The 27471-nt window shown below is 41.4% G+C and overlaps 1 protein-coding gene across 3 annotated transcripts in view; it reads right to left on the reverse strand.

Annotated features, from left to right (window-relative positions):
• Positions 1-5914: 5914 nt before the first annotated feature.
• Positions 5915-27471, reverse strand: part of arap1 (ArfGAP with RhoGAP domain, ankyrin repeat and PH domain 1) — a 55631-nt gene continuing 34074 nt past the window's right edge. For 2 of the 3 annotated variants that reach the window (XM_074641810.1, XM_074641812.1), the window contains 21 exons: positions 25850-26024; positions 25220-25354; positions 24838-24973; positions 23687-23789; positions 22746-22938; positions 22005-22050; positions 21095-21258; positions 18774-18986; positions 17873-17978; positions 17635-17782; positions 16950-17033; positions 16525-16602; positions 16009-16126; positions 14716-14829; positions 14476-14621; positions 14301-14383; positions 13445-13504; positions 10496-10559; positions 9677-9835; positions 7954-7991; positions 5915-7261 (listed from right to left, as the gene is read on the reverse strand). In XM_074641810.1, coding sequence (XP_074497911.1) covers positions 7971-7991; positions 9677-9835; positions 10496-10559; positions 13445-13504; positions 14301-14383; positions 14476-14621; positions 14716-14829; positions 16009-16126; positions 16525-16602; positions 16950-17033; positions 17635-17782; positions 17873-17978; positions 18774-18986; positions 21095-21258; positions 22005-22050; positions 22746-22938; positions 23687-23789; positions 24838-24973; positions 25220-25354; positions 25850-26024 — 2346 coding nt within the window. In that variant the 3' untranslated portion in view covers positions 5915-7261; positions 7954-7970. The remainder of the gene's footprint in view (positions 7262-7953; positions 7992-9676; positions 9836-10495; positions 10560-13444; positions 13505-14300; positions 14384-14475; positions 14622-14715; positions 14830-16008; positions 16127-16524; positions 16603-16949; positions 17034-17634; positions 17783-17872; positions 17979-18773; positions 18987-21094; positions 21259-22004; positions 22051-22745; positions 22939-23686; positions 23790-24837; positions 24974-25219; positions 25355-25849; positions 26025-27471) is intronic. The other variant, XM_074641811.1, reaches the window with a different exon arrangement.

The raw sequence follows: 27471 nt of genomic DNA on the forward strand, positions 1-27471 counted from the left end.
ATGCTCTGCATCAATTTTGCCATTTCAATGTCTTTTTGTTAACATAAAATACACGTCTAAATATACGGTACGTTTGATAGGTAAACAAGTTAAATTCAAATCAACATTTTGCATCTGGCTGCTGACCTGGAGGAGCTTTTGTAACGATCTACTGCATTCATTAATTAAGGTCTTATGTAAACATCATTTGGCTAATTTCTGCATCAGTATTTTGTTCACTCGCTATAAAGTCTCTTGGGATGAACTGCTTCTCTCTCATCTCTCCAGCTGCTGTTATCTCTCCTCCATCTTGTTAAGACATTTTTCTCTTCGGCACTGACAGTGAGTGGCTCCCGACCTTTGTTTTTAAATCTCAAAAGCCCTTTAATTGAGGTGAAAATGATGTTCACCTCAATTTCATTGATAGGCAATCTATGCCACAATTCAGACAATAGAAAATTAGCACAGAGAAGAGTTGAACATGATTTATACAGTAGTCAGAAAACAAGAATACTGTACCATCCTAACCAAACACATTTAGCTGCCTTTAGAGGAGATTTACCTTTGATTGAACAGGTTCACATTTTTTTATGCACGAGCCCCCAAAATAAGCTCTGAGTACACGACAGAGATTGGATTTCTACTCTCTCCCGTCTCATTATCTTAATCAAAATGACAAGTTATTCGAAGATCCAGTGCACGACAAAGAACAAAAGGCTCGGCAGAAGGTTGATGTGCGTCCCCTCTCACCTGTACACGTCTCTTCACATCTCTTCAATCAGCCTCAGCACTGATGTAACAGAGACTAGAAAGAAAAGGCACACGCTGAGTTAGAAACGTGTGATGCAGCTTGATACCACGAGCACAGCCTACTGATCTCAAGTATAACATTAAATATAATACAGCATGACCTGTCACATTAATGCTTTTTATAGTCAAAATGCTGCCAGGATCAACACCTTCGATCACGGTGCTTGCCTGGCTGGTTTCCTTGACGACACAGCAGATTTCGGAGGCTGAAATGATTTGTTTAGGTTCAAGAAGGGGAAAACGTGTAATGAATATGTGCTGAACAAACAAGTCCAATCGATTATATCTGCAGAAGTTGTCCAAAGCTCATCAGTGGGAGGATTAGAAAGTTTTACAGGGGGCAGCAGCAGGTTCTGGCAGGAGGCAGATTAATTATCCAAATCTGGTCTGGTGCCTCATGCAGCTAAACACTGCAGGTGGATGTAGAAGGTGCAATGAAGGACACAAGGCATGACTATAAATATGAGTTGTAGGTTCAAATCTACAGTATGCCTCAGATCGCTGGAGTACAGTGATTAAGGAGCCGGTCAGGAGTTTGTTTGCTTTTAAAGACCACTTGATGATAGAGAAGAAAAAGATATCCAAGCCAAGATAACACTTAAAGGAACAGTGTGCCATTCAGGGGATCTATTAGCAGAAATATTCATATTCACTATTTTTCATTAGTGTATAATCACCTGAAACTAAGAATAATTGTGTTTTTGACACATAGAGACAGACACACCTACGGGCAATTTAGAGTCAACAATTAACCTAACCTGCATGTCTTTGGCCGGAGAACCCGGAAAAAAACACTAACACGGGGAGAACATGCAAACTCCACACAGAAGGTACCCAAACAGTGCTAACCACTCCACCACCATGCAGGCTATTTCAAAACATGTCTTGATAAATCAACCAAGTTTAGTGACCAGGTCACATGCGCCATTGTAAAAAACAGTAGTGGTCAAACCCTTCACATTTCCCCTTAGATTACAGTTTAGAGTGAAAATGGAATAAAGGAACAAAACACACTAAAATTAAAGGTACAATGTGTAGGATTTGGCAACATCTAGTGGTGTGGTTGCAGATTGCAACCAAATGAGTACCCGGCTTCTCACTCCTCCCTTTCCAAGACTGTGAGCCGCTGAATGCAAAACTGCTGTACGCTGTTCACCTCGCTGAGAGGTCATCCATACCATAATAACACTACTTTAGGAGCAACGGAAGTCAGACGGCGGCTGGCTGTACCACGGTTTTGCACTCTGCGCCTCACATTACCGCAGTTTCACCGGCGTGTCGGAGAGCTACGGTGGCTTTCAAGTACCGTAAAAACACAAGGTGCCCTCTCTAGAGCCAGTGTTTGGTTTGTCCGTTCTGGGCTATTGTAGAAACATGGCGGACTCCGTGAAGAGGACCCGCTCCCTGTATAGATATGAAGGACTCATTCTAAGGTAACGAAAACACAACGATTCTTAGTTTCAGGTGATTATACACTAATGAAAACATATTTAGGAATATTATATTTATTTCTGCACATACTGTAGATCCCCCGAAATGCTACACACTGCTCCTTTAAACATGTTGGTGCCGTATTTTCTTCTGCTCTGTCCAGTTTGAAGCAAATAATTAGTATATAGAGAGTGAAATGTGGAAAATATAAACACCTTTACAATGTATTACAATGCAAATGAAACCGCAATAAACACTCGTTTGTATACTTATTAATGTAGTTGTTCAGCGTTTGTTGATAGTCCTGCACTAGTAGTTAGTCTGTTGACTCATATTTTGAGAATGTGGAGGTGTTTGGCATCTTTGAGCAAACAATGACCGCAGTCTGTCAAACCCACACATGCTTTTCATTGCTGACCTGGTTCACACATTAAAGAGGCCTCCACGCTCCACGTCTGCTGATGCTGCGCAGCGTGCGGTGGAAGCCAATTTAAGTGTCACTCACTCCCGCTGTTCTTGTCGCCCAGATTTCTGTGGGAGGCTGGTGGCTGACATTGTCTCTCCTGTCCGTTTCAGGATTTGTGGCACACTGTGCTCAGTGAAAATGTACTTTTTTATTTTCGGGGAGCTGGCAGGTCCCGGCAGTTGGCGCGCCCTGCCACCCTGTAGGTCCGTCCCTAAGGCTCATCTCCTCAGTCCTAACTTTATCTCGGTCTCCCATTCGTGGCCCTTCTCTGAACCGCACTCATCTGTCGTCATCCCTCTGCTTTATGTAACTGCTGCTTTGACCTATGTAGTAAAGGCCATTTTGGTATGTGTGTGTGTTGTTCCCCCAGTGGGTCTCCTGTGTGTGTGTGTGTGTGTGTGTGTGAACGGTATAGTGAAGGTCTCCTGTGTGTGAGTCCCTCGCGGGGCTCTACGGTGTGTGTCTGGAGGTACAGAGTGACCCTGATGTGTCAGCTCTGCTTAGAAGGATGAACGGAGAGCTGGTGGACCACCGTGACTCACACACACACGCACACAAACACACACACACACACACAGGAGACCTCCTCAGGGCTCTCCCTACAATCACTGTACCCGACCCACACACACACATTCCTGACATTTTTCCTGGAAGCACATCTATAGGCTTCCATTTCATGGATGTAGCATGACGTTGTCATAAAGCCTGCAGGCTGCACAAAAGTTCCTGACCCTATATATATATGTTTGTGTGTACACATGTGTCTATGTACATGTGTAAAGTGTTGTGTACATGTGTTTGTAGCAAAGCTTGTTTTCACAGCTACCCTGTAGGGCAGATTAGAGTTTGTATGTGTGTGTGTTTACATTAATTTCATAAAAGCACTGAGGAAAAACAAGTGGATTACCATGAGGGCAGAGCAGAGCTGGAGGGCATCAACCTTTTGGAAAAACACTTGTTTTTATTCCAAGAGTATGTACTATAATTATATGCATGTTCAGAAAGTCACAACATGCACACACAACTAGCTGAATGTGTTTATTAGAGTTTCAGAGATCAGTAAAATGCAGAGTAACAGAATAAGAAAAGAGGCAGTGAGAGAGAATATAAAAGCTGGTTTATGCTTATAAAAAGTATTCATCACTTCCTGTTGGACTTTTATATTTTATTGTTTTACTACATTGAATCACTGATGTACTAAGGAGGTTTTGTGCAGTGGTCAATGTAAAAATATCTCTACAAAGTTCTACAAATGTATCCAAATTAGTTAAAAATAGAAAATAGAAAACAATTAATGGCTGGTGCACCTGATTTTACTGTTATCAGGCCATTAAATAGGTGTAAACGGTCGCTACAAGCACTACAGATGTGGGTCATTAGGGACCTACTACGCCTACTACTCTGTAAAAGCAAAAGCGAAACTTAAAGACACGTTCCAACACTTTTTGAACACAAACCAAAAGGCTTCTTTAGGTTTAGGCAACGAAAACAGTTAAGTTTAAGGAAAAACATTGTGTTTTGGCTTTAAATAACCATGTTTCAAAAGTGAAAGCAAAACTTTACACTTGTGAATACAAATACAACATTGCTAGTTTCACACTGGATGTGAACCCGGGTCTCTTGGGTGAAAACCCAGTGTTTTGTCTTCCAGACCTCCACCCCATATGGAGCATCATGCTGTCTATACTACAGCGCCTGACTCCTGTCATAATTACTATGGTCGCTACAGATCGCTGTTGTCTTCTTTTATACCTTCTTTCGGTGATCTACCATGTGAATAGATAATACAATTTAATACTGGTTGTAGTAGGCCCCTATTGACCCACATCTATGGTGCTTATAACGACTGATAACGTCTATTTAAAGTCACATAAGTTAAAATGATTTGTGAGTATCCCAGATGTGAAAGCTAACTTGGTTAAATACACCTGGCTGTATCTGAAAGGCTTAAATTATCCTTAAAAGTGCAGTAAAATCAAACCAACTTCAAAATGTTTGCCAGAAGGTAAATAGGAGACGGTGAAACAAAGTGGAGTAAGATTGTACTGCCTGATGAGTTTTAGTCAGCTAGTTAGTTTCAGTTTTGTTAGATAGTTAACGCTATGATTGTCGTAAGCTTAATATCACATGAATGAATCCTGTGGTTAAACTGAAATTGATCCTGGTGCTGCCTTGCAGACATGTAACATAGTCCAAAACTTAAGGTACAGTGTGTAGGATTTGGCGACATCTAGTGGTGTGGTTGCAGATTGCAACTGTGTACCCCTCCGCTCACTCCTCCCTTTCCAAGACTGAAAGGGCCGCCGAGCGTCAAACCGTGGTAACGCCGTAAGAGGCCATCCTTATACAATAACACTACTTTAAGAGAACTACAGTGGCCTTCAGGTAACGTAAAAATGTGAAAGGCTCTCTCTAGAGCCAGTGTTTGGTTTGTCCGTTCTGGGCTACTGTAGAAACATGACGGAGCAACATGGCGGACTCTGTGAAGAGGACCCGCTCCCTATGTAGATATGAAGGGCTCATTCTAAGCTAACGAAAACACAACAATTCTTTGTTTCAGCTGATTATACACTAATGAAAACATAGTTATGAATATTATAATCCACTTCTGCTAATAGATCCCCGGAAATGTTACACACTGTTCCTTTAAGTCAATCCAAATTTTGTGGTAGGACGTAAAATTGACCGTTTTCTCACAGCTCCCATGCAACTTAACAGAGCTTATTGATTTGAAAGGGCTGAAAACTTAACCAAACAATCATGTTGTGATTAATATTTGTACTTGGTCCATCTGCCTGTGATTCAATGTTGAAAACAATAAAACACAAAGTACATGGAGGGGATGAATACTTCTATAGAGAGTGTTACTACACAGAGTGCCGTCTTCTCTGTGCTGGAGGGCAGCTAATAACACACTCATGCACAAACTGCATTATACACATTTTTCACGCAAACTGTGCTTAAAAAGGTGTTAAAACCGAACGTCATGATGTCTCACCAGCAGAGGTGGAGCTCTTTACAGCATCTAGCGTCCTCTGCTGTCCAAATAAATAAGAAATCTTTACAACAGGTAAAACCAACAGGTGGCACACAGGCAACGCCACAATGTGGTGGAGCCGCGCAGTTCAAGTTCAAGCATCTGGTAAGGCGACCGTTAATACAGATTGTTTCATGGCTCTCCTTTTGACAAAATATATACAAGTTTGGACCCGAGTAGAAAGAATGATAGAAGATTGTAATGCACTTTAATTTGTTTCTTGTGCTTACAGATGTTTCAGTTGAACTTCTGCGCCCCGTTTTGATGAACAAACTAATAATATACAGTTACAAAGATTGTGTATAACAAAACAAAAAAAAGACATGTTTATTCCAATGTGACTAACTCATAACCTAAAACTTCATAAATACTGCTGGTTAATGACAAAACTGCCCATGTATGTATATATCCTGTATATCTAAGCATCACAGGGTTTAGAGCTACAGAGAGGAGGCAGTGTTGAGGACTGAGAGAGGACAGCAGGGACAGACAAGAGAAGACTACTGATAAGGCCATTATTTAGAATAAGTGCATATGGTTTGAAATGCGACCTACTTAATTCAGAAAAGGGGACAATAGCACAACAAGTGCTTCTCCTATTTTATCGCATATTAAAACAGTGTTTGTAATGTTTTTTTTATAGCACATACCTCTCATTCCTTCACTCCCCAAAAAACACAATTTCATACAAGATCAAATTTGCCTACTCACAAACATAACGCCAACACATTCACACAAACTGTGTGCACACCGGTGCACATATGCAGATAAATGGACATGAGCACAAATGTGCACCGCTGGCCGAGGTTTTGCACAGAACAGGCAAATGTCCTGCGGCGTAACAGACACAGATCCATCACCTGTCATTTCTCAGCGTTTTCCTCTCAGTCCCGGTCTTGGTCCCCGTTGGAACAAACTCTGGACAGAATCAGGTCACCGTCTCCTGTGACATCAGCTTTGCTTACAATAGCAATTATTGAATTTTGAACTGTAGGATTATCCCGACAATTCTTGGAGCAATAGCACATAAAGAGAGCTGTCACAGAAACATAAATCAGAATCAGCTACAAGTCAATAAACTTCAACCTTCTATTTAAAAAAAAATGCGAAGCACTCAATACTGGTGCCTACAATAATCCGACTAAATTATATAAGAAATTAAGGTTTCTCTCAGCATGTCTTTCCTGCTTTCGTCCCATAATGCAATGCAGTGATTGAGTCACCTGCCACTGACCAATGGAAACAGTGGAATGCTGGGCGCAGACATTGAGCTGGAAGCGAGTGATTGTAGTCCATCAAACTGCCGCAGCTCCCCGCTGCTTCTCCTGTACATCAAGTCAAGTAAAATTCATCTGTGCAGCGAGACCAGTGTAGGTTATATTTTACATGGGATCCTGTTTGTCCGTTTTTCTTTTTGGTCCAGTTCATATTCAAAAAGAGCAGATGGCAGTCTAAAAGGCCATAATCCACATACAGTACGAGTGTCCGTCATTCAGAATGATGATGTCACTGGAATGTTCAGATGCCGACTGTTCGCCCTTTAAAGAACAGATATACAGAGAGTTAGGCATTCATATTAGTGCTGTCACATCCTAAAGTTCTTATTCATTTTTATGTGTTTTAATCTATTAGAGTAGACTGAAACTACGTAGTCAAACTAACAAGCAGCTTTCATCCCTACACCTAAAAACAGTTTAACACTTTTCCCCTGAAAAGTCAAGCTTAAAATATTTATCCAGACTACGCATGTCTCTGAGGCTACTGACAAGCAGCGGTGAAGAGAGCAGATACACAGTCTGACAGATAAACCAACAAATCAGCTTAAAGAGTAACTTTGGTATTTTTCTGTCGCTCAACTAATTCACTTACCGTTTCAGCACTATATACTATTCACAGAGGCATTAATAATGAGCTATATCAATATGTTTTATATACTTCTTTGTCATTTATTTACTTCATTAATTGTGTCATGACGGGTTCATAACCCCAAGTTCATCATGTGTTAACAGCTATAGCTATAATAGTGAAAAATGTAAACATAAAGAGATAATAGTTGTAACAGAGTACATTCCCTTCTGATGTAATTTACTCACATTCACTGGTTTTATCATGGAAGACATGTTTATCGACCAATGAGCTTTATGTAGCTCACAGAGAATAGAAAACACTTCTGACTTATAAATCAAAATTAATTTAATTTGAAAATGGCACATCTATCACTTTGTCTTACCTTCCCTGCAGCGACCATTATCGAACATCTCTAAAGAGCTGAAAGATAAACATCAGAGGGGTTATGACGGCGAGGGAGATGGACAGATGGAGGAACCGGGAGGTCCAGAAATAGAGGGAAGCGAAGACAGTGATGGACTGAAGACAGAAGGGAAATGTAGGGTGAAAGAGATTAAGAGGCAGGCAGGTGGTGATGGTAAACAGCGAGAGAAGTGTGAAGACGGCTCTTAAAAGTGTGAGAGAAAAGAGAGATGTGGTGAATCTGTGATATCAACATTCAAAAGTCACGCCAAACATTATTGGATTCACCTTGAGAGTCATAAACAGGAGCAGTCAACCATCCTCCCTCCAATACACACACACACACACACACACTTACACACATGGTCAGTATTTACGCTTTCACTTCACGTTGAAAATTGGACATATCAATATGCAGTAAATTTCTCTCCTCCACCCCCACATACACAAACATCTTGCATATATCTAGCTTCTGCTGCCGCCGCATCACCAAAGCAATCACACCTCCTCTCACACTCCCAACACATTTTTTTATCCAGTCGATACACCGAAAAGACGAGGATCAATAGAAAATATCTGGAAGGCAACAACAACAACCCTGGAATTGTGTTTTTACCATTTGAAGGCAGACTGAGTTGACTTCTTATGTGCTACTACAGGAAACTAATGAGAGGAATGTGATGGTTGTAGAAACAGCAGGAGGAGACGACTGCATCATTATATTGTGGACATTTGGTCCCATATACCACCGAGACTGAAAGAGCGCACGGTGAATTATGTCGGATGGCTGCGCTCAATGTTGCGATGAAAATAAGCGAACAGATGGAGAGGGTGATATTGATGTTGCTGAACAGGTCTGGTTTAATGTCAGCGCTCTTGAAATGTAGTCCAACAAACCAACGGTGACGATGTTTGTCAAACTCTTGCCAAGTACGCAACTCTGCGAGCCGATATGGCAGCAGTGCTGTGAAACACAGTGTTGACCATATTTTGCCTGCGGGCACGAGCTCACATCAAATGTGTTATTCTTTGTTTTCTGTTGTTTGCTATGCTTTTGGCAGAGCCTCGCCAGCATGACTCTTGTAATTCTGTTTTTCTTGGTTCTCAGTCCAAACCTCCTACAATATGAAGATGCTGCCGTCTTCTCCTCCTCACATCATCTGGATTCTTAAACACTTTTAGACCCAGACACAAATTAGTAATTTATTCTCTTGTCCTGGAATCCAGGTTCATGAAAACACTTCAAGGAAGCGCCCTATAAAAACAGCCAGTTTAAGAACCCAGATCTTGTCATGATGGTTAAATCAAAGATGAATCATGGAACAGAGAAGATTTGATGTGTCACAGGTGTAACCCCCAACTCCTGTCCTCCTTTTGGGTGGGAGTAAATAACAAAAAGAGAAGACAAATATTGAAGACTGAATGTGCATGTTTTTACAAGACTGGTGCGTTGAGTTTTTCAGGCCCAATCATACACCTCAAATATTTAAACTAGAATTCAGATTTCTTCTGTCCTCCAAATGTAAAGTACATATTACACAACTAGCACACAGTCAGAGCAAATTTGTCACACCTTTGGTGCGGATCAGGGTTGAGGGTCTGGACCACCTGTTCAGCATGAATGTCTCTGATTAGCCAGTAGCTTTAGATTGAGCTTCCTGGCTTGTGCTAGATTAGTCCCAGTGATTGGTAGGTTCACTCACAGCAAGCGGGTCCTGACTGAAAGCTGCCACGCTGTTCCGCATCTCATTCTCACTGCCACGCAGCGGTATCAGTGACACATTACCGTGACGCGTTTCCGGCAACACGCGGCTCACTCGTGTCTGCTGGAGTCCGTCCTGAGGCCACACGTTGCCGTCGTACTTTAGAGAGGAGTGGACACGGACAGATGGAGAGATGGAGAGATGGAGAGAGGGAGAGAGGGAGCCAGAAGAGATTTTACAATACTATCAGCAGGTTTAGGAAAAGATTTGAAAGCATTATACTCCACCCAATAGTGCTGTGATATCACTAAGGCTAAGGCCAACAGATGTTTTTTACAAGCCTTAAAGTTTATTGGCCAGTGGAAACAAACAGCAAATGATTCATGAATTTTTAATTATTGCAAATAGCGGAGTTACAGAATGTCTGTAAATTATGTGTATTAAAACCATAGACTTTATATAAAGATGGACGACATGACAGCTCCCCAAAAGTGAAGCCAAAACATCTGGATCGCCCCCTGGTGGATGGCTGCAGAATAGGTTATAAATCCCGCCTCCTCCATGTTAGCGAATGGGACATGGGTCAAATAAATTGACATTGATACCGCAGCTCCAGCCGCTCGATCACTAGTGCGCAGACTGTGGCTCAAAATGACTTGCAGTCATAATTTGGCATCACTTTTGTACAGTGGGAGGAACTGATGACGTGTCATCCATCATCTATATATACAGTCTAGGATTAACATATTACCGCCAACATATTGTTTTTATGCGTGTGTGTGTGTTTGTGTGTGTGTGTGTGTGTGTGTGAGATCGCACCTGGATACTGAGAAAAGTAGCATACCACTCCCTCATTTCTGACTGGGTGTCACAGCAGAGATACCTGCAAATAAATAGAGGAGTGATAAAGTGAGGGAGATAAAAATCAGGAGGTGGTGTGTGTGTGTGTGTGTGTGTGTGTGTGTGTGTGTGTGTGTGTGTGTGTGTGTGTGTGTGTGTGTGTGTGTGTTTGTGAATACTGAGTGTGTGTGTGTGTGATTGTGGTCTGGGGAGAGAAAAAGTCAGAGAGGCCTTCAGAGACTGAGGGAAAAATTGGAGAAAGAAGAAAGAGAGATAGTAACTGAAATTGACATATCCTCTCTTATGGCGCCCGATGGTGGCGCTGCGAGCGTAAACACTGTGAGTGTGATTCCTAATTTAAACTCCCAACAAAGAGAAACACTGATTAGGACCTCCAGCGCTCGGTGTGCGTGCCTGTGTCCGTGAAAAGTGTATTTGTGTCTCTGTGATGTGTGTGTGCGTGCATAATTTATGCCACTGAGGTTGCCGTCACATAGCCCCTCCGAGTCATCAGCCATGCTGCGGTGCTGAATAAATAGGCTTTATTTATACAATTATTATTGTTATGAGCACATATTTAGACTACAACGATTATTCAAGTGCTCTCCACTGAGACAAAACAAAACACTGATACAGACTAGACAGTATAGCGCGCATCACAGACATGCATTTAGCTACAGTCAAGAGCTTGGGCACCTCAAACACACACACACATACACAGCTCCTCCCTCTCCCTACTTTGCATCATTAGGGCCAACAGAGCTCATTAGTGCTCGTTGGGATTCAAAACAGGACAGTCTATCTTAGCACGCATACCTGCAGTGCAGTATTCTGTAATGTTCTACAATACTTTTACTTTCTGTGCAATTAACTGGGCCGCTTATCTAGAACATTATCAGCTGCAGAAGAATAAATGCTGCTCATTTATCATTATGGGTTTCCATAAAAGACACAGAATGAAATTTACATACTACTCTGAAAATTGAAGTAGCTTAAGTGCAGCGACTGCAAGAATATGCTGATAAAATTAACGTGTTAGAGGGTTTTCGAGGGGATGGAAGCAATAACAGGATAAAACTAAGCGACATTAAGAGCAGGTGGGTGAGGTAGATTGGGCGAGAGAGCCACATGGGCACCTCCTCATCCATTATTTTTTCTATAATTTCACTTTCTGCCTTATCTCTAACCACTCTTCTCCTCACTACGTTTTCTTTTAACTGCAGTAAATGCAGAGTTTCTTACTTTGTATACAGTTTCTCCCCTTCAGCGTGACACTTTGCCTCTATACTTTACTTTCCACTTCCTCCCCCTGACTTTCTTTATCTTTCTTCCACAACCCCCTCCCCCTCTCGGTTTCGTCCTCTCAGGTGTGTGTTTTTTGCTGTGAGCGTCACGGCGATGGAGCGTAACCAAGAGATGATACTGCCTACAGCGTGACGAGAACAGCGCTCCCATTACAACAGTGCTGATGTCTACTGCTGTTGACAGAGCAGAGCCCCGCTGTAACACACGGACACACACAGAGCAGACACACATAACTGATGTTCACACTCACACAGAGATGGATGTATAGTATACTGTATATAGACAGATTAGAATAGAGGCATGGCTACAGGTGTACTCATGTGTGTTTCCCTCCTGGGTGGAGTCGACCTTTCATATGCCTCCTTCACTAAACTCTCACGCAGGGATCTGACCTGTTTTCTCTGCCTACGGAGAAACCGCTAGCTTTTTCTGACATGTTTACATGCACATCATGCTGCCACTGAGGGAAAAATTAAAGTGCCTGTTAAACATCATGACAGCAGACGTGTCACAATGGCTGAATGAGTTTGCACTGAAGGCTGCATGCTACTGCAGAGAGATGAACAACAGAGGGGTAGTGGTGTTGTAGCACATACGTGCACAAGGACGGGCTAGAGTTGCCCGAGCAACAGCCCATTTGCCCTCTTTGGCTGCCCCTCTGGAGGAAAAAAAAAGTTGTATTTTTGCTCTTGTGGTTGCATAAATATGAGTAGCCCATAATTGCTAAAGTTAAACCAAATCAAAATCCCCATATCATCCAAACTTTTATTACTTTTTGATAGGCCTGGGGTAGATAGATGGGGTGCTTAAGCTGGGCTGCGGTCAGCGCTGAGTGACTCACAGCAGGAAGAGTAGAGGAGAAATGGCAGAGCGTACAGGTCTAGGTGGAAAAAAACGAATCAATCTTTAAGTATTTTTCCAAAAGAGAGGAAGGGTAAGAAGTTAACCTATGTTGTATGATTTATGATATGAGATACATGTCTCTTCATCATGACTAAAAGTGCTGTTTTATTTTACAAATCTCACGTTGCATAACATTAGCATACTTTATGTTACGTCGTCGCTCCAAAACCAACTAATCGTCTCATTTTACTATAGGTGAAAACTCCAACGCGCCAATGTTGGACAGTAGAGAAAGAAAGACAGACAGACAACAGCAGAAAAGCATCAAAATAAAGCTTTGTTTTTCAAAAAAACATTCCTGGGGTAGGATCGACCTGGATCCACCTACCAAATCCTCTAAACGCCATCAGGGGATGCTAAACTTGTCATTCAGTCAGACAGCACCGATGGCAGAGAGTGATAAGATGCCCAATTTCAGGTAAAAGCAACAGCCCCTCAAAATGTCAGTGTACGTCCCTGTGTTGTAGTATAGTATGATGCTTTATGTAGTACGGTGGGAATGAAAAACCTAATATTCTTCGGTTCTATTCGCCAAACTGAGTGACACTAGGGTGTATTACAGATAAATGAAAGTAAAAAGCTTGGAATAAACCATGTATGCTTGTTGAAACTGACAACGTGAGCAGGACTGGCCTGAGCTGTGAGTGCTGTGGGCTGACAGCTGTGTGTTGTTTATAAAAGGTCGACATGTTGTACATGCAGAACTGGACATCTACTCACCACTGCTGCTTCTCTGGCTTCTCTTGTTTCTTACTCTCATACACGACCGTCAGACCCCAACTAGAAACACAGAGACAGAAGGAAGAATGATGCTTATGATTCTTGTGCTCAGTCTGCCCCCTAGTGGTCACTCTGGTTACGAGTCCCCACGAGCTATTCCAGATGAGGCAAATAATTAAATTAGAAAATGAATAAATTAAGTTTACCCATTGATTATTCCTTTAAAAGAGTAAGTGTGGTTGCAGAAATGTCTCTCAACATGTGTACAGTTTTAAAATGATTAATTCTGAAGTGAGCTCAGAGGTATTGACAGATTTGGTTCAAATGAAAAAAGACAGTTAAATGAAAATTCATAAGTCCATTAAAGATGGATCACATTTCCTAAAGCTTGTGAATTTATTCTTTTGATAAATGTTATTTGGAGTTTTTCTAGAATGTATTTGCATTATTCAACCAATGCTTGATTTAAGTACACACATACAATATAATTTTGTATTATTATTATATTGTCTTTTCGGTATTTAGATATTTCTTATTCTGTCTGCTTGTGTCTCCAATGCTACATGCACAATTGTAAAAAACATGAAAAATGAAAGTTAAATGCACAAGGAAAATTATAACTGCTCAATTAAGAGATATTTGAGAAGGAGAAAAAAAAGCATTTTGCTTATAGCGTATCAATACCAGCTCCTAACAGTGGTAAAGTGGTGCACACACTTGATACGCTCCAGGGAAAAAAGATATATGGCAAATTCTTTACAGCTCTCGCCATTCAGAGCACCACCTGTTTGCTTTGCCACTCAGCAGTCGTGAGGAGGACAGGAAGTGGCATCAGTGCTACACTGCATATACTCACCAAGTAGGAGGACGGAGTTTCTTCTTAATACCCAGGTAGACCTTTAGGTTTTTTACTGGCCAATCCCGCTCTGGACGGTTACTCTGACAGACAGAGAGAGACAGAAACATAGTGAAAAGCCTGTGAAGGAATGGGACAATAGAAAATGAATTTAGAGTAAATCTGTCAATCTTACTCTGACTTCCTTGTACATCCTGAGAGAGCTGGAATTGAGGATGAAATATCGGTCGTGGAAACTTCCAGAGGAGAGTCCCAATCCCAAAATGCTTCGCTCTTCTCTGAATTTCATCATCCCGTGTTTGGATGCATCCACTTTACTGGCTGGAGGGCAGGATGAGAATGAGAGGTTATAAAGAGTGAAGTGTGAAGTGAAGTGGACTAACGCAGTGATCAGGCAGTTGGTTTGTGTGTTTACCCAGGTAGAGCATCATTGCCTCCATGGCGAGGTGTTTCTTGATGAGCAGATGGGAGTCAGTACCAAAGGAGTGCAGGATGGGTAAGACTCGCTCCTGATAGTGCAGTGGACGCTCTGAGGGAAGCACAGCGACACACAACACAGGGTGATATAAAAGAATCTGACGTGTCCTCGAATCATTTGTTTACATTCTCAGTCAAACAGGCTGAGCTCTTGACGCCATGACTGACAGTGCACAATATTTTTAGTAGCTATGAAAATGTTTTGTGTTTCTATTTTAGTGAACAATGAAATGCAGATTTGGCTTATAATGATGTTGCTTTACATCCTTGCAAGCAGTTTGTGCATTAATGCCTGCCTACCAAACTCAAAGATAGCTTTTGTTATTGTAATGCAAAAGTGACGTCTGCAGTAAACAAGTGACAGACAGAATTCCCATCCAGCTCTTCTTGTCACTCTTCGTCCTTTTATCTGAATCATTTTTCTGTCTCCTCCCGTAATCAGCGGGTTGGGTTTCGGGCCAGTGGTGGGAAATCTGCCAAATCAGTTGAGTGTTACTGGCATTTGATAAGCCACCTACAGGCTTCCCGGTGGGGAACCAGATGGCCCACATACCAGGCTCCAAACAAGCCACGACACACATTGTTGAGAATGATCTTCTTGCCTCTGGAGTTTGTGTGTCACTTTGAGTAGGTCACGCTGCGGGTCGAGTGGAGAGCACTTCACAAGCTTTGTGTCATTGTTTTTGGTTCGCTGGGGGCATTTTCTATCTTTCATGTTAATTCTACATGCAAACCCATCTTGTTTTCCTAACCAAAAGAGTTATAAATATAGCTAATATCTGTACATAATGTACACAATGTCTATACAAGACATATCTATGGCCAAACCAGAATTATCACCTCGCGGTTTTATGCCTCCGCCAACCAGTCAAGTTGCAGTTTACATCCATGTCTTTCCTAAATGTCATCACTTCATCACTTTATCCTGTTAGACATTTGTGTGAAATTGACATAATTAGCATATGAATTCTTATGGTCAAAAATGTGTTTCGTGAGGTCGCAGTGACCTTGACATTTGACTACTAAAATCTGATCAGTTCATCGTTGAGTCTAAGTGGACATTTGTGACAAAGTTGAAAAATAAATCCCTCAAGGTGTTCCTGAGATATCAGTTCATGGATGGACAGACACACATCCCGACAACATGATGCTGCTGCAGGCATGGAGGCATAAAAATCATCTGCATCAAAAATACAAAAATGTTCTCCCTCTGTCTTCCCATCTTTCTCACCCATTTCCTCCTTGTCGCAGATCTCCCAGCAGCTCCAGTAGTCTTTGTCTTTAACCCGGATGTTACGCCGATCCAGGACCTCACAGCTCAGCTCTACTGCTGTCATGGAACCAGGGATCTGAGGGGAAAAGTACCACAGTTACTCCAGAGTTTTACTCTCCTCAGCAAAGGGTGAAAGTGTGGCTGAATACTTGGGATGCAAAACCGAACCGTTCAATGACGTACAAACCAAACCGTGGGCTTGTTGAACCGTTGCACCACTATTAAATACAGGCCTGCTAATTATTTGATGATTGCCAAAGACATAGAAGAGGCAATGATCTGAACATAGGACTACTAGTCATATAATATAGAAATATCATTCATTACTATCAGTCAATATATCTATTTATAAATTTTGGAGTTAAAACACATTGGAAATGGTTGTTTTTCTTCTCCCTAATGTGCAAAACAAACCAAACCAAAGCGGAGAAGAACTGTGATGCCAAAAAATGTAAAATGTAAAGTCCAGGTCACCTTGACATGTTGCTCTGCGGTGTCCTTCTTTTCCTCCAGGTACACTGTACAGATGAAGTGCCCTCCAGGTTCAGTACTCTGCAGTGTCCGTTATGCACAAACACAAACACACACAGATAAGGTAAGACAGAATGATAACAGCATTTGGATAACAAATAACAGCATGCATAGATGTCCAACTGCAGCATAGATGTGCTTGCATATAAGCATGCAAACACCGGAGAGTTTACAGTACAATTATAGTGAAGATGATAAGTTTTGCTCTGCGTTGTATAGTTTAGAGACTACAGATTGAAATTAGCTAGCAGCTAAATCTGATACGAAGCATCTTTTCTCTCTTTTGAGATTAATGGTCCCTACATGGTCCCTGATATAAATACATTTAATAAGCTATAAACTAAACTGTGTGATCGTGTGTTACTCACAGGAAACTTTGTGCTGAGTTTCTCTCGTACTTTGATGATAACAGTGATCTCTTCTAGCTGCTTCTTTAGCTGCTGCTCATCCACCTGCAAACAAATACGAACACATTCATTCACTCACACGAACAATGAATCACTCAACTGATTTAATACTTTAATTACAGCATCGTGACAATCTTTCGATCTCTAGCAGGAATCCCCACCGGAATTTCAAACCCCTTTATTTACTCATTGTAGGTTTTCTGTTGTTGTGAAGTACATTGTGACAATGGCTGCAGGGATTTCATTCTAAGCTCATGAGAAGCAATCCCATCATTTCGTATTTCCTCACACTCTCCCTAACGTCCTTCTACTTTTCCCATCTCCTGCTCTATTGAATTTTCTGGAATCAAGCAAGAAGCGCTGTAAGAACATAATCTTACCACTACAAAGTAAAAAAATAAATAAATAATAAAATAGGAGTGACTGGAATCTGTTCCTGAAGGTTTTCTGCCTTTTTTTGGAGCTTAATCTTGCAGCCAGTATAAGATGCCACATTCTTTAATATCTCAAACGTTCAGAGCTATGCACTCTGTGTTGTGTTTGCCGTTTACTGATGTAATCACTTAAGATAAATGAATGAGCTTAGAGAACAAAATGTTTTGTCCTCCTGTCACCCCTCTATCTAACAGTAAGCAGTGAGTCTGACCTCAAAGATGACTGTGTAGTGCTGTATGAGGTCCTCTACGGCGCGGCCAGCAGTGAAGTCCTTCCCGTCGGCCTGGAACAGCGTGGGACCGAACACTATGGCCAGATTATGGAGGTTCATCTGGTTCAGCTCAGAAAAACGCTGCACGCTGAAACACATGTAGGGAAAACACACATGGGTATGTGCACAAATGCATGCACAGAGGATTTAAATGTGTGTGTGTGTGTGTGTTTCTCACCAATAGAGGTGGTTGATAAGGGCTTGTAGTGTAGCCTTGTTGACATGAGGCAGTCTGTTCAACAGCAGCTGGTACTGGGAGATTTTTTCGCTTTCTTCCTGAACGGCTGGAGTAAGGAGACAGAGAGAGGGGAAGGAAAATGATGAATAGAGAGGGAACATAAAGAGACGCAGGATCACAGAGAGTGTCAGGAAGTGTAAGAGGGAAAGATGGAAAGCACAGGATGAGAGAGAGAGAAAGAGATGGAGAAGAAATCATTAGTGAAAGGGTAGGATAAAGACATAAAAATGTAGACAAATACAGCGAGAGAGGATGAAAAGAACAGACAGACAGCGACGGAAATCGAGTTTCAAATCAGAGATAAAAGTGACAAGCTCCCGATAAAGATTTACTGTAATGCTCTGACACAAAAACCGCATTTCCTTTTAAGCTGACATGTAAACAGGTTCAGGTGTAGGTATGAAGTTCTGTATCAAAACAGCAACTGTTTTGAAGATGACAACTGACACACGGCTGCAGCATCTCCAGAAAACTAATCTGGATTCAACTTCAGTTTTTCAGTATAGTTTCAATAGTAAACACTTGAAAGTCACTGAGACTTCTCTGTTGGGACTTTAGTAGAAAATAGTCCCTAGACTGTTAAAAATGTCCACAGTAAGGTCTGTGGATTATCCTGAAAAAACAGGACATTTTCATTTTTTTCATTCACCTCCATTGTATTGGAATGGCAGCAGAAGTCTCACAGAATCTCCAAATCTCATATAATAAATATAAAACCATTTACATGGCTGGATAGATGCAAGTGGAAAAAAATGTTTTTTGTGATTTGGGCGAACTGATCCATCCTCAAATCACAGCATGACTATACTGCAGGGCTCATCAACAGTCTTGTGAATCTTACCAGCAGCACTGAGCCAGTTGCTGGCATCCTCTGATGTGAACAGTCCCTCTTCTAACTCCCTGAAGAAGCGTTTGAGTGTGTTGGAGACGTCGTCCACCTGGTGCTCTCCTTCCCTCAGACGAAGACTGCGAGCATCACGGCGGAATCTCTCGCACAGCCCTGCCACGCGGGAGTTCACACCGCTCTTACGATATATCCCCTCAGAGGTCAAGCCTAAAAAAAAAAAAAACACACATACACAGACAAGATCATTGTCAATTAATCTGTTGATTATTTTCTCGATTAATCGATGAGTTGTTTGGTCTATAAAAAGTCTGAAAATGGTGAAAAATGTTGATCAGTGTTTCCCAAAGCCCAAGATGACGTCCTCAAATGTTTTGTTTTGTCCACAACTCAAAGCTATTCAGTTTACTGTCGTAGAGGAGTAAAGAAACCAGAAAATATTCACATTTAAGAAGCTACAATCAGAGAATTTTGACTTTTTTTAATTAATCGTTGCAACTCTAGTCTATACTGAAACTCTTAGAAGGGACATACTGTAAAACACCATTGTTGGATTAAAAAATTTGATATACATATTTCAATTTAAACAGAAGGATCATCCAGTATAGATTCAGAAATGTCAACTGAACTCATAAGAATTTAAAAATATCACTGTATAAGGTGTAAAACAGGGTATTCCACCTCAAATCTAGACTTATTTTAGCAAAATGCTGCTGATGCATTGCTCTCTCAAGGCTAAAACTTTGAAGCATGTTGCCAATCAATGACGCCAAAGAATGTGTAATCCATCATCAGTCAGTCAAAACGTGGCAAATCAGCAAAATATCTGCTGTGACATCGTTGATGGTGGAGCCAGAACGGCAACATGCAATATGCAACATTTCTCCACTGGGTGTAATTTCATGTTAAATTAGAAAATAAAAGTGTCTTGGGTGTGAAACCTTTCAGATAACTGTTAAGTCCACTAGAGGGCTTCTGGTCCTGTTCTTCTGTTAGCTGCTTTTGGTAGCATTGTGTCATGATTAAAATCCTGTTTCAAACAAGTCTGTCAACTTTGATCTCATTATAAATCCTTGATGACAGGCAGAAATTACAGATCAAGGGCCTACAGGTCCTCATATGGCTCCAAATAGGGCTGTCACAATAATGTCGCAATATTGCAATACCGCACTATTGACAGGGCGGATATTCGGTATCGTAGCAACAAGACGCAACCACAGCGTCTCATCTGAAAAAAAACGTGGCGCCTCATTGCCCTTCTGTGTTTTGCATTTGACAATAAACAAGTATTTAATTAGTTTTAAAACTGTCATCTTTGTCATTTAAAAAGCAACAATATATTGAATAATAATCTAACTATAAAGCTTATTTATACAGCACTAAAATCAGGTTAAATAAAGAACTGTAATTTGCAATAAGAAAGGCAATAATACTGCATATCGAGGTGTTGAGTCAATCATTATGATTACCGCATGGGAAATTCCTTCATCGCGATAGCCCTAGCTCCTAACACCCAGAAGAAGTCACTACACTCAGTCAAAAGGTTTGAAAAACTTCATCTCAACATAAAGGATGGTCGCGTCAAATGTCATGGTAAATAACCACTGCCAGCACATGAAGGCGAGACTGAGGACAGTCCTGACCTGGTTTCCCGGAAAGCTGACCAGAGGGATTAACATCCCACGACAGGAAAATGGAGGATATCAGCAAAGTGAAGCCTCCCACACACACACACACAGCTCTCTACACTTACGCATATGTGGAAAGTTTGGAAACACAAGTGCATACAGTAAATGGAGGGAAATGTGAGAGAGAGAGGAGGAAAAGGCAGCTCAAAGGGAGAGGACAGGGGTTGACAGAAAGGAGAGAGAAAACTAGTCAGAGTCAGCTGGTGGAGGTGGGAGGAAGACAAAAGGATGAAATGTGAGGACTAAAGAGAAGAATACAAAAGAGAGGGGAAGAAAAAGCAGCAAGGAGAGAGAAATGGAGGTGGAACTGAGTTGTTTTGTTGTCTTGTGGTCTGTTGGTCTCTTGCAGTGCCAGAACTCCTGCTATTATGGTCACATGAGGACACACACACACACACAGAAAGCGCCAAGTGTGCACACACAGTGACGGCAAGAAAGACTGCAATCACACACAGCAGTGTAGACTGTGTACCAACTCCTGTGATGTAAATGCAGGCATATATGTGTGGCAGAGATAAGGAGCATGACTTTGTGAATGTATAAGTCGACACAGTGTGTGACGGAGGCAATGCTGTGACTCTTTAAATGCATTTGTGTCCCTGTCTGTGCACATCTCTGCATGTCTCTCACCGCACTGTGTGATGTAGCCGATGCAGCTGTGGACTATGACAGGTATGTCTGTCTCTGTCAGCTGCTGCTGGCTCAGTGTGTCGCCTCCACTCCCCGCTGCCGCCTGGATGGCCGCAGACCAGCCGGCAAAATCCAACTTCCTCTCTCCCTCTATGTACAGAGTTCTGAATAAAGAGACAATAACATCCAACAAATGAAGAAGAGATGGAAAAAGAGCATGGGAGTAAGGGGTAGGAAAAGGAGAAAAAAACAAAAATGGTGTGAATAATAACAATAGACAAGATTAAATGTTATAAAGACACACATTACTATACTATTGACTGTACACTGTTTAACGTGGCTAAACATTGTGGGACAGGTTGTGAAGTCAAACACAGAAGCAAACATTCATTTTTCTCCTAAAATCCCAGACACACCACGCCGACATCAAAGAACTAACGGTGACGAAGGTCGACTGTTGCGTCGCCTCACATTGCCTGTGTCTTGGCCAAAAAGTTGCACTTCAACACATCTCAAAGACTACAGCCAACGGCCAATTAGCACGTACGCCCTGCGCCTGCGTGAGAGGAAATATCTCTCCATACCAGCAGGTGAGTGGTAGTCTGTATTCATAATTCAAAAAGAGAAACCGAAAGACCTATGATGGGAGATATACAAGCTGTTTTTATGATACATACATGAAACAAAGCAGCGTTTGCCTACCATTTTCACACCACTCTCACTATAGACGGATTCGTAATAAAGCTTCTTCTATTCGAGAATATGTCTGATAAAAATGTGCAAATGGCACTGCTGTTGTCAGCCCTTGGTCGTTTGGTTGTTGAAGAAGAAATTAAGAGCTGGAGGCGAAAAATAAGGAGAAACCACACTTAGTGCATCAGCATTGTAACATACCAATCTCCCCTCTTACCTGCCTCTCTCCACCAGAACCAGCACCTCGTTGTCTTGTTGAATTGCTGTAAAACACAGATACACAGTAATCATACTATTCCAGATAGTCGTTCTTTTAAACAGAGTAAACTTCACAGTATGTCTGTACTCCCACACAGACACTGTGTGTGTACAGATTACGGTACGTATTAGGGATGTCACGAGAACAGATACTTCGGTACCAAAATTCTGAAAACATGACGGTACTCGTTTTTTTACAGTACCACAGGTACTGTAGGTACCATAGGAATAGCGGTGTCCAGTCATCCCGGGGACGATAGAAAATGTGTATGGGACGCAGTAAACTCACTATCGACGCACCCAATTTTTTCCTTGATAATGCTACATTGTGAACAACAAATCCGTATTAAAAATCGGCAGGACAAGAGCTAGTTATGATCATTGTCTAGTCATGATGTGTTCAAATGTAAACTTGTAAAATGTCGTTTTTGGCGAGAAACTTGAATAAATACAGTTGTTTGAAGTTTTCACAGCAATATAAAATACATAATAGGAAGGAAATTATGACCTGTTTAACTTCATTTAAAGTTTCATGTTTTACATTTGTTTTTTATTGCGGTATCGAATTGGTATCAAGAATCGTAGAATTTCACTGTTATTGGTATCGACTACTAATTTTCTGGTATCGTGACATCCCTAAGTACGTATGGAGTAAAAGTGTGTGTGTATCCATGAATTTATTTTTACGCGTCTCACTCACAGAGTTCATTCAGTTTGCGGAGGTGGATCTCCTCTCCCTGGCTGTCCTCCAGGTAGGCGTGAAGCGTGGAGCCCACCAGAGCAAACCAACCAACCTTGGATGTTTGTAGGTTCAAGCCGTCTTTACACTTCAGCCGCCCAATCCGCTCAAAGGCCAGCCTCAGTAGAGGCTCTGCACTGGCCGGGATAAAGGTCTACAAATAAAAGGAGGACATAATGGCTTTGTAACACATCGCACATTAATCATTGTTTCCCTTCTCGTTTGATTATTTAACCACTTCAGTCTGTGCATTACTGAACCCCTCTGTGAAAACCGATACTAATTCAATTGTTAGAAAGGTTAAAGCTCCTGCACAGTACATCAATGATTTGTCTTTGTGGCTAGACATGCAGGAGCCATGGATGTGCTGTCCATCTACCATCTTGGCATTTATGTTTCTGGTGATGCTCAGTTAAACAGAAACAGCCATTAGATGCAATTTGTCTTCATTCAGCCAATTCAGCATTGTCCATATTGTTTCAAATTCCAGGTGCTGCGTGACTTTTGAGTATCACTCTGACACATCCAACTGTTTTTACAATAATCACAGACATTTTTTGTCCAAGCACTTTGCTACATCCACTTTCAGCAGAGCAGAAGGTCAAAGTAACTGTTGCTGCACATCATCATGCAGCTGACAATTACATCAGCTGTAAAGAGTGCTGTTCAGAAGGAAAATAAGTGGCACAGGAAACAAGTCAGCATTAGCCAGCCCTGTCCTGACCACTAGGCAGCATTCCCCGTCTCAGCATAGCTGAAACTGCACACCTTCCACTTATCAGAGCTCTTCAATTTCACTACAAAAAATGAACAGTTGCTATGTCAAGTCTTCCCTCTGTAAGGGTCCACCTGAGGAGAAAGCACAAGGATTTCAAGGATTTGCATTTCTGTGTGGTGGTTACCTTGGCAATAGACTTAACCCATTCCTTGTGGCCGTCTGGGTCATCAGTGCCAAACAGATAGAGACGCTCTGACTCTGAATAGAGTTCAAAGGTGTGGTCATACCTGAGGGGTTAGAAAGAGAGGTTAGGAAGAAGTGAAATGGAGGGCAATATAAAAATCAGGGGGGAAAGAGAGAGAAAGAAGTCAAAAAGCAAAAATGTTCATGCGTCCAGACATGCATTTGGTATATTTCCCTTGGACAGACGACTCTGAATAATAACACACAGTTTCAGTTTTAGGGTACTTTCACACCGGCATTTTAGTTCTGCTCTGTTCCTGTTCACACTACCTTTATACAAACAAACCAAGAGGAGTAAACATGAAGTTATACAGACTGACAGGTAACTCGTTGATTTGACAGTTTTTGCGGAAGTTAATGCAGCACTTTAAAGCGTCCGATGTGAATATTTATGTTCTTTGAATAATAACTGTTTATAAGCATTATTAGTATTATGAGACTGCAAATCGGCCGCATGTTATGATGAATAATGGGAGAGACAGGACTAATGCGAACGTCAAGGAGTGCTTGGACATTCACATGAGTACTGTGGGATTGCCGTCACACACTTTTTAATGAACTTAATGAACTGTCAAAGTACACAGAGTCGGATACAAGCACAGCAGTTTTAACAGCTTTTGAGCGCTTAATCAGAGAAAATACCCGCGGTGACGTGCTTATATACATGGCCTTAAATACAGATCGCTTCCTGAACAGGAATTTAATGATCAGCAGATGGATTTATGAGTAGTTTAGCTTTTGAAATTATGCGAAAATCACATATCTGCTATCATAAAATCCTGTGGTTGGTTCATTTGCTTTCCCACAACAAACAAACCGCGCCAGAGTCCGCTTGGAAGCGGACCGAGACTCACCTTTTCAGGCGGTCTATTCGATTGTTTGGTCCGCACCAGGGTTTGATTGACCGCTTTCACACCAGCCCAAACAAACCGTTCTAACCGGGGAAAACGGACCTGAGTTTGTTTTAACCGAACCAAACGAGTTAGGTGTGAAAGCACCCGTAGCTATGGTTATTATTTTAGTTTTTATTAGTAATAGTAATTTAATACACAGTAAACTGAAGGGGAAATGGATCAGTTTGTGTCTGTATACCCATGTCTCTCAGGTGCGTCGACAGCCAGGCAGACTATCTCTGAAGCCTTCAGAGATCCGTTAGGGTTCGAGTTCTTGTCACTCTCATAGTAGCTGAAGGTGCCATCATTCAGCGTGCACCAGCGACGACTGAACTCTACATGGAGGGACAAATAAAAATGTACCAATTATAATATTAATACAAATGGCACTTGTAGACACTGTAGTTTTATATCTTTACTGCACTGTGTCGCTAACTGTGAAGCCAATTTTTTACATGCCTTTGTTTAGAAAATGGCTTTTCAAATACACTGTGTATTAATTATTAGTGTTCTTTATTACTGTGGGGAGAAGTGTAAGTAAGTGTTACTGTTGCATAGTGTGTGTCTGTGTGTGTGAATACCTTCTTTGCCCTTGCGCTCTGTGATAGCCCGAGCCATGGATGCAGTCTTGAACAGGAAGCCATTGTGAGACACACAAGGTGGTGGTGAGTAATGTACCGCCTCCATGCCTCCGCCCACCTCTGACCTTGGTAGCTCTGAAGGAGAACAAAAACAAACAAAAAGTAAAAACAAAGTAAAATAATCTTCTTGAGTAAAAACATACAGGCTGTCATCTACTGGGAGTCAATCCGAAATAGGAGACGTGCATCTGGTAAAAATAAGTGGAAAATGTTATACATCCCAAACACTCCTGGGTATGACAGGAATGTGTGTTTGGTTATGCAACATTTAGGAATTATTGCTGGTGGCACATAGAAAAAAGAATAAGGAATATGCGTTCAATTGTCCACACAATAATTTGACAGTATTACTATCACATATTGACATGTAGCCAGACAATATAGACACCATCAGACAGGTCTACAGCACATATAAAGCAAATATCAATTGTAAACTATAATTTAATATGTATGTTGGGGGTGAGCTATTTTCATCCACAGTTTGACTTAAACAAATTCATCACAGTGTACAATATAATCCCTAACTATTACTCATATGTGACCCGGTGCATGCACAGGGTCTTACTGTACCTGTGTTGAGGTTGTGGCTAATCAACTCAGCCTGTAAGGGTTGTGAGTGTGCGTTGGCCAGGGAGATAGCCGAGGGCCAACTTGCCATACCAGTTGAACAATTTACATCTGCACCGCAGAAAATCAGGCTCAAGGTCTCCAGTACATCACTGCACTGCACATTTATACAAAGAGCCTGGGGAGAAGGAGACAGGAGGAGAAAATCGAAGCATGATCAAATCCTTATGTACAAATTCAGAATATGAAGGAACCTCTCTGTTGAGCTCTATACAATTAACCTACAACCTGGTAAGATAAAATAAAGACACACTATTGCAATACTGTTAAACCCAGTCTCGTTGGGAGGGGAAAAGCAGCTGGTGGGAAAGGGAGACATAGTTACAGTCAGACAGAGAAAGAAAGAGATAAAATGAGTAAGAACAATACTAAATTGATAAAAAACTGATGACTTTTGTAATATGGTCCTGCAGCTGCTGACCTGGCTTTAATCATGTCATGTGATCCTCGGTCAGCTTTTTGTTTCGAAGGAAACAGATGAGGTCAAACTCAGTGTGTGTGTGTGTGTGTGTGTGTGTCTAGGCAGGTTAAAACCTTCAGCAGGCCCTCTGCTGATCCACAACCACCAACAGTGTAATGAGCTTTCTGGGCCAGTACCTGTCAACACTGTTATGTCTTTACCAAGTGGAACTTAAAGAAATGCCTTTTTTGTTATTGTTAAAAACAAATCTACTGCTCTGTCAATGAAAAACTCAAGTAATTATTTGGGGATTTGTAGGATCTGCCGAGGTTATTATTATGTCAAAACTACTAACATAGTGTTCTCAAGCGTTTTAAATCTTGTGCCAATTGCTGAGTCTACTCTAAATCCACTGTATGCACATTTAATAACACAGCAACCAGGGGCCATTTTATAGTGATTAGTCTGTAAGCTCCCTTGAACCTTTTGCTTCAGTGAACAGTGATCTAAGAGCAGATGAAAAGCAACTGGTCTGATAAACTTTTGCTGCTCTCTGTGCTGGGCTGCACAATTATTTGTTCATTATATTTGATTAATTGTCATGTAATTCAGCGGTACTCAAGTGTTACAATTGCTGTTTTTTATTCTCCATTTCACTGAAGGAACTATTGAGGTATTTCCAATACATCCAAGTGGACTAATTACAACCTTTGAATGTGCAACATGAAGCCATGTTACCAAAAACAAAAGATAAGCACACAGATTTGGTGGGAAATAACAAAAAAAAACTTACATATATCTTTGGAAAAACATGAAAACAATAATTGGTTTAAAGTAGAATACAAACAGATAATAACGTCAAAAGAGGAAAATCTTCACACATTCAAAACACAAAATCACTGTTTTAGTTCCTAGAAGGGGATTATCATTGTCATTTGGAGATTATTTGGTTTTAAACCAGATGATGATAGACAAACACAGATTTCTGTACCTGACAACCCAGGATAAATCTACTGCGTTGTCTTTAGACTGAGTTTATGTCCGAATATTGACCCAAATGTAAAAAAAAGAGGAAGGAGGGGGAGGCTGCGGAACAGGAACAATGTTTTGACTGAGAAGAGGAGGATGCAGTGTTTTTACAGCTGAGGAACACACACATACACAC

The sequence above is a fragment of the Sebastes fasciatus genome, chromosome 7 (assembly GCF_043250625.1).
Source record: "Sebastes fasciatus isolate fSebFas1 chromosome 7, fSebFas1.pri, whole genome shotgun sequence".
Lineage (NCBI taxonomy): Eukaryota > Metazoa > Chordata > Actinopteri > Perciformes > Sebastidae > Sebastes > Sebastes fasciatus.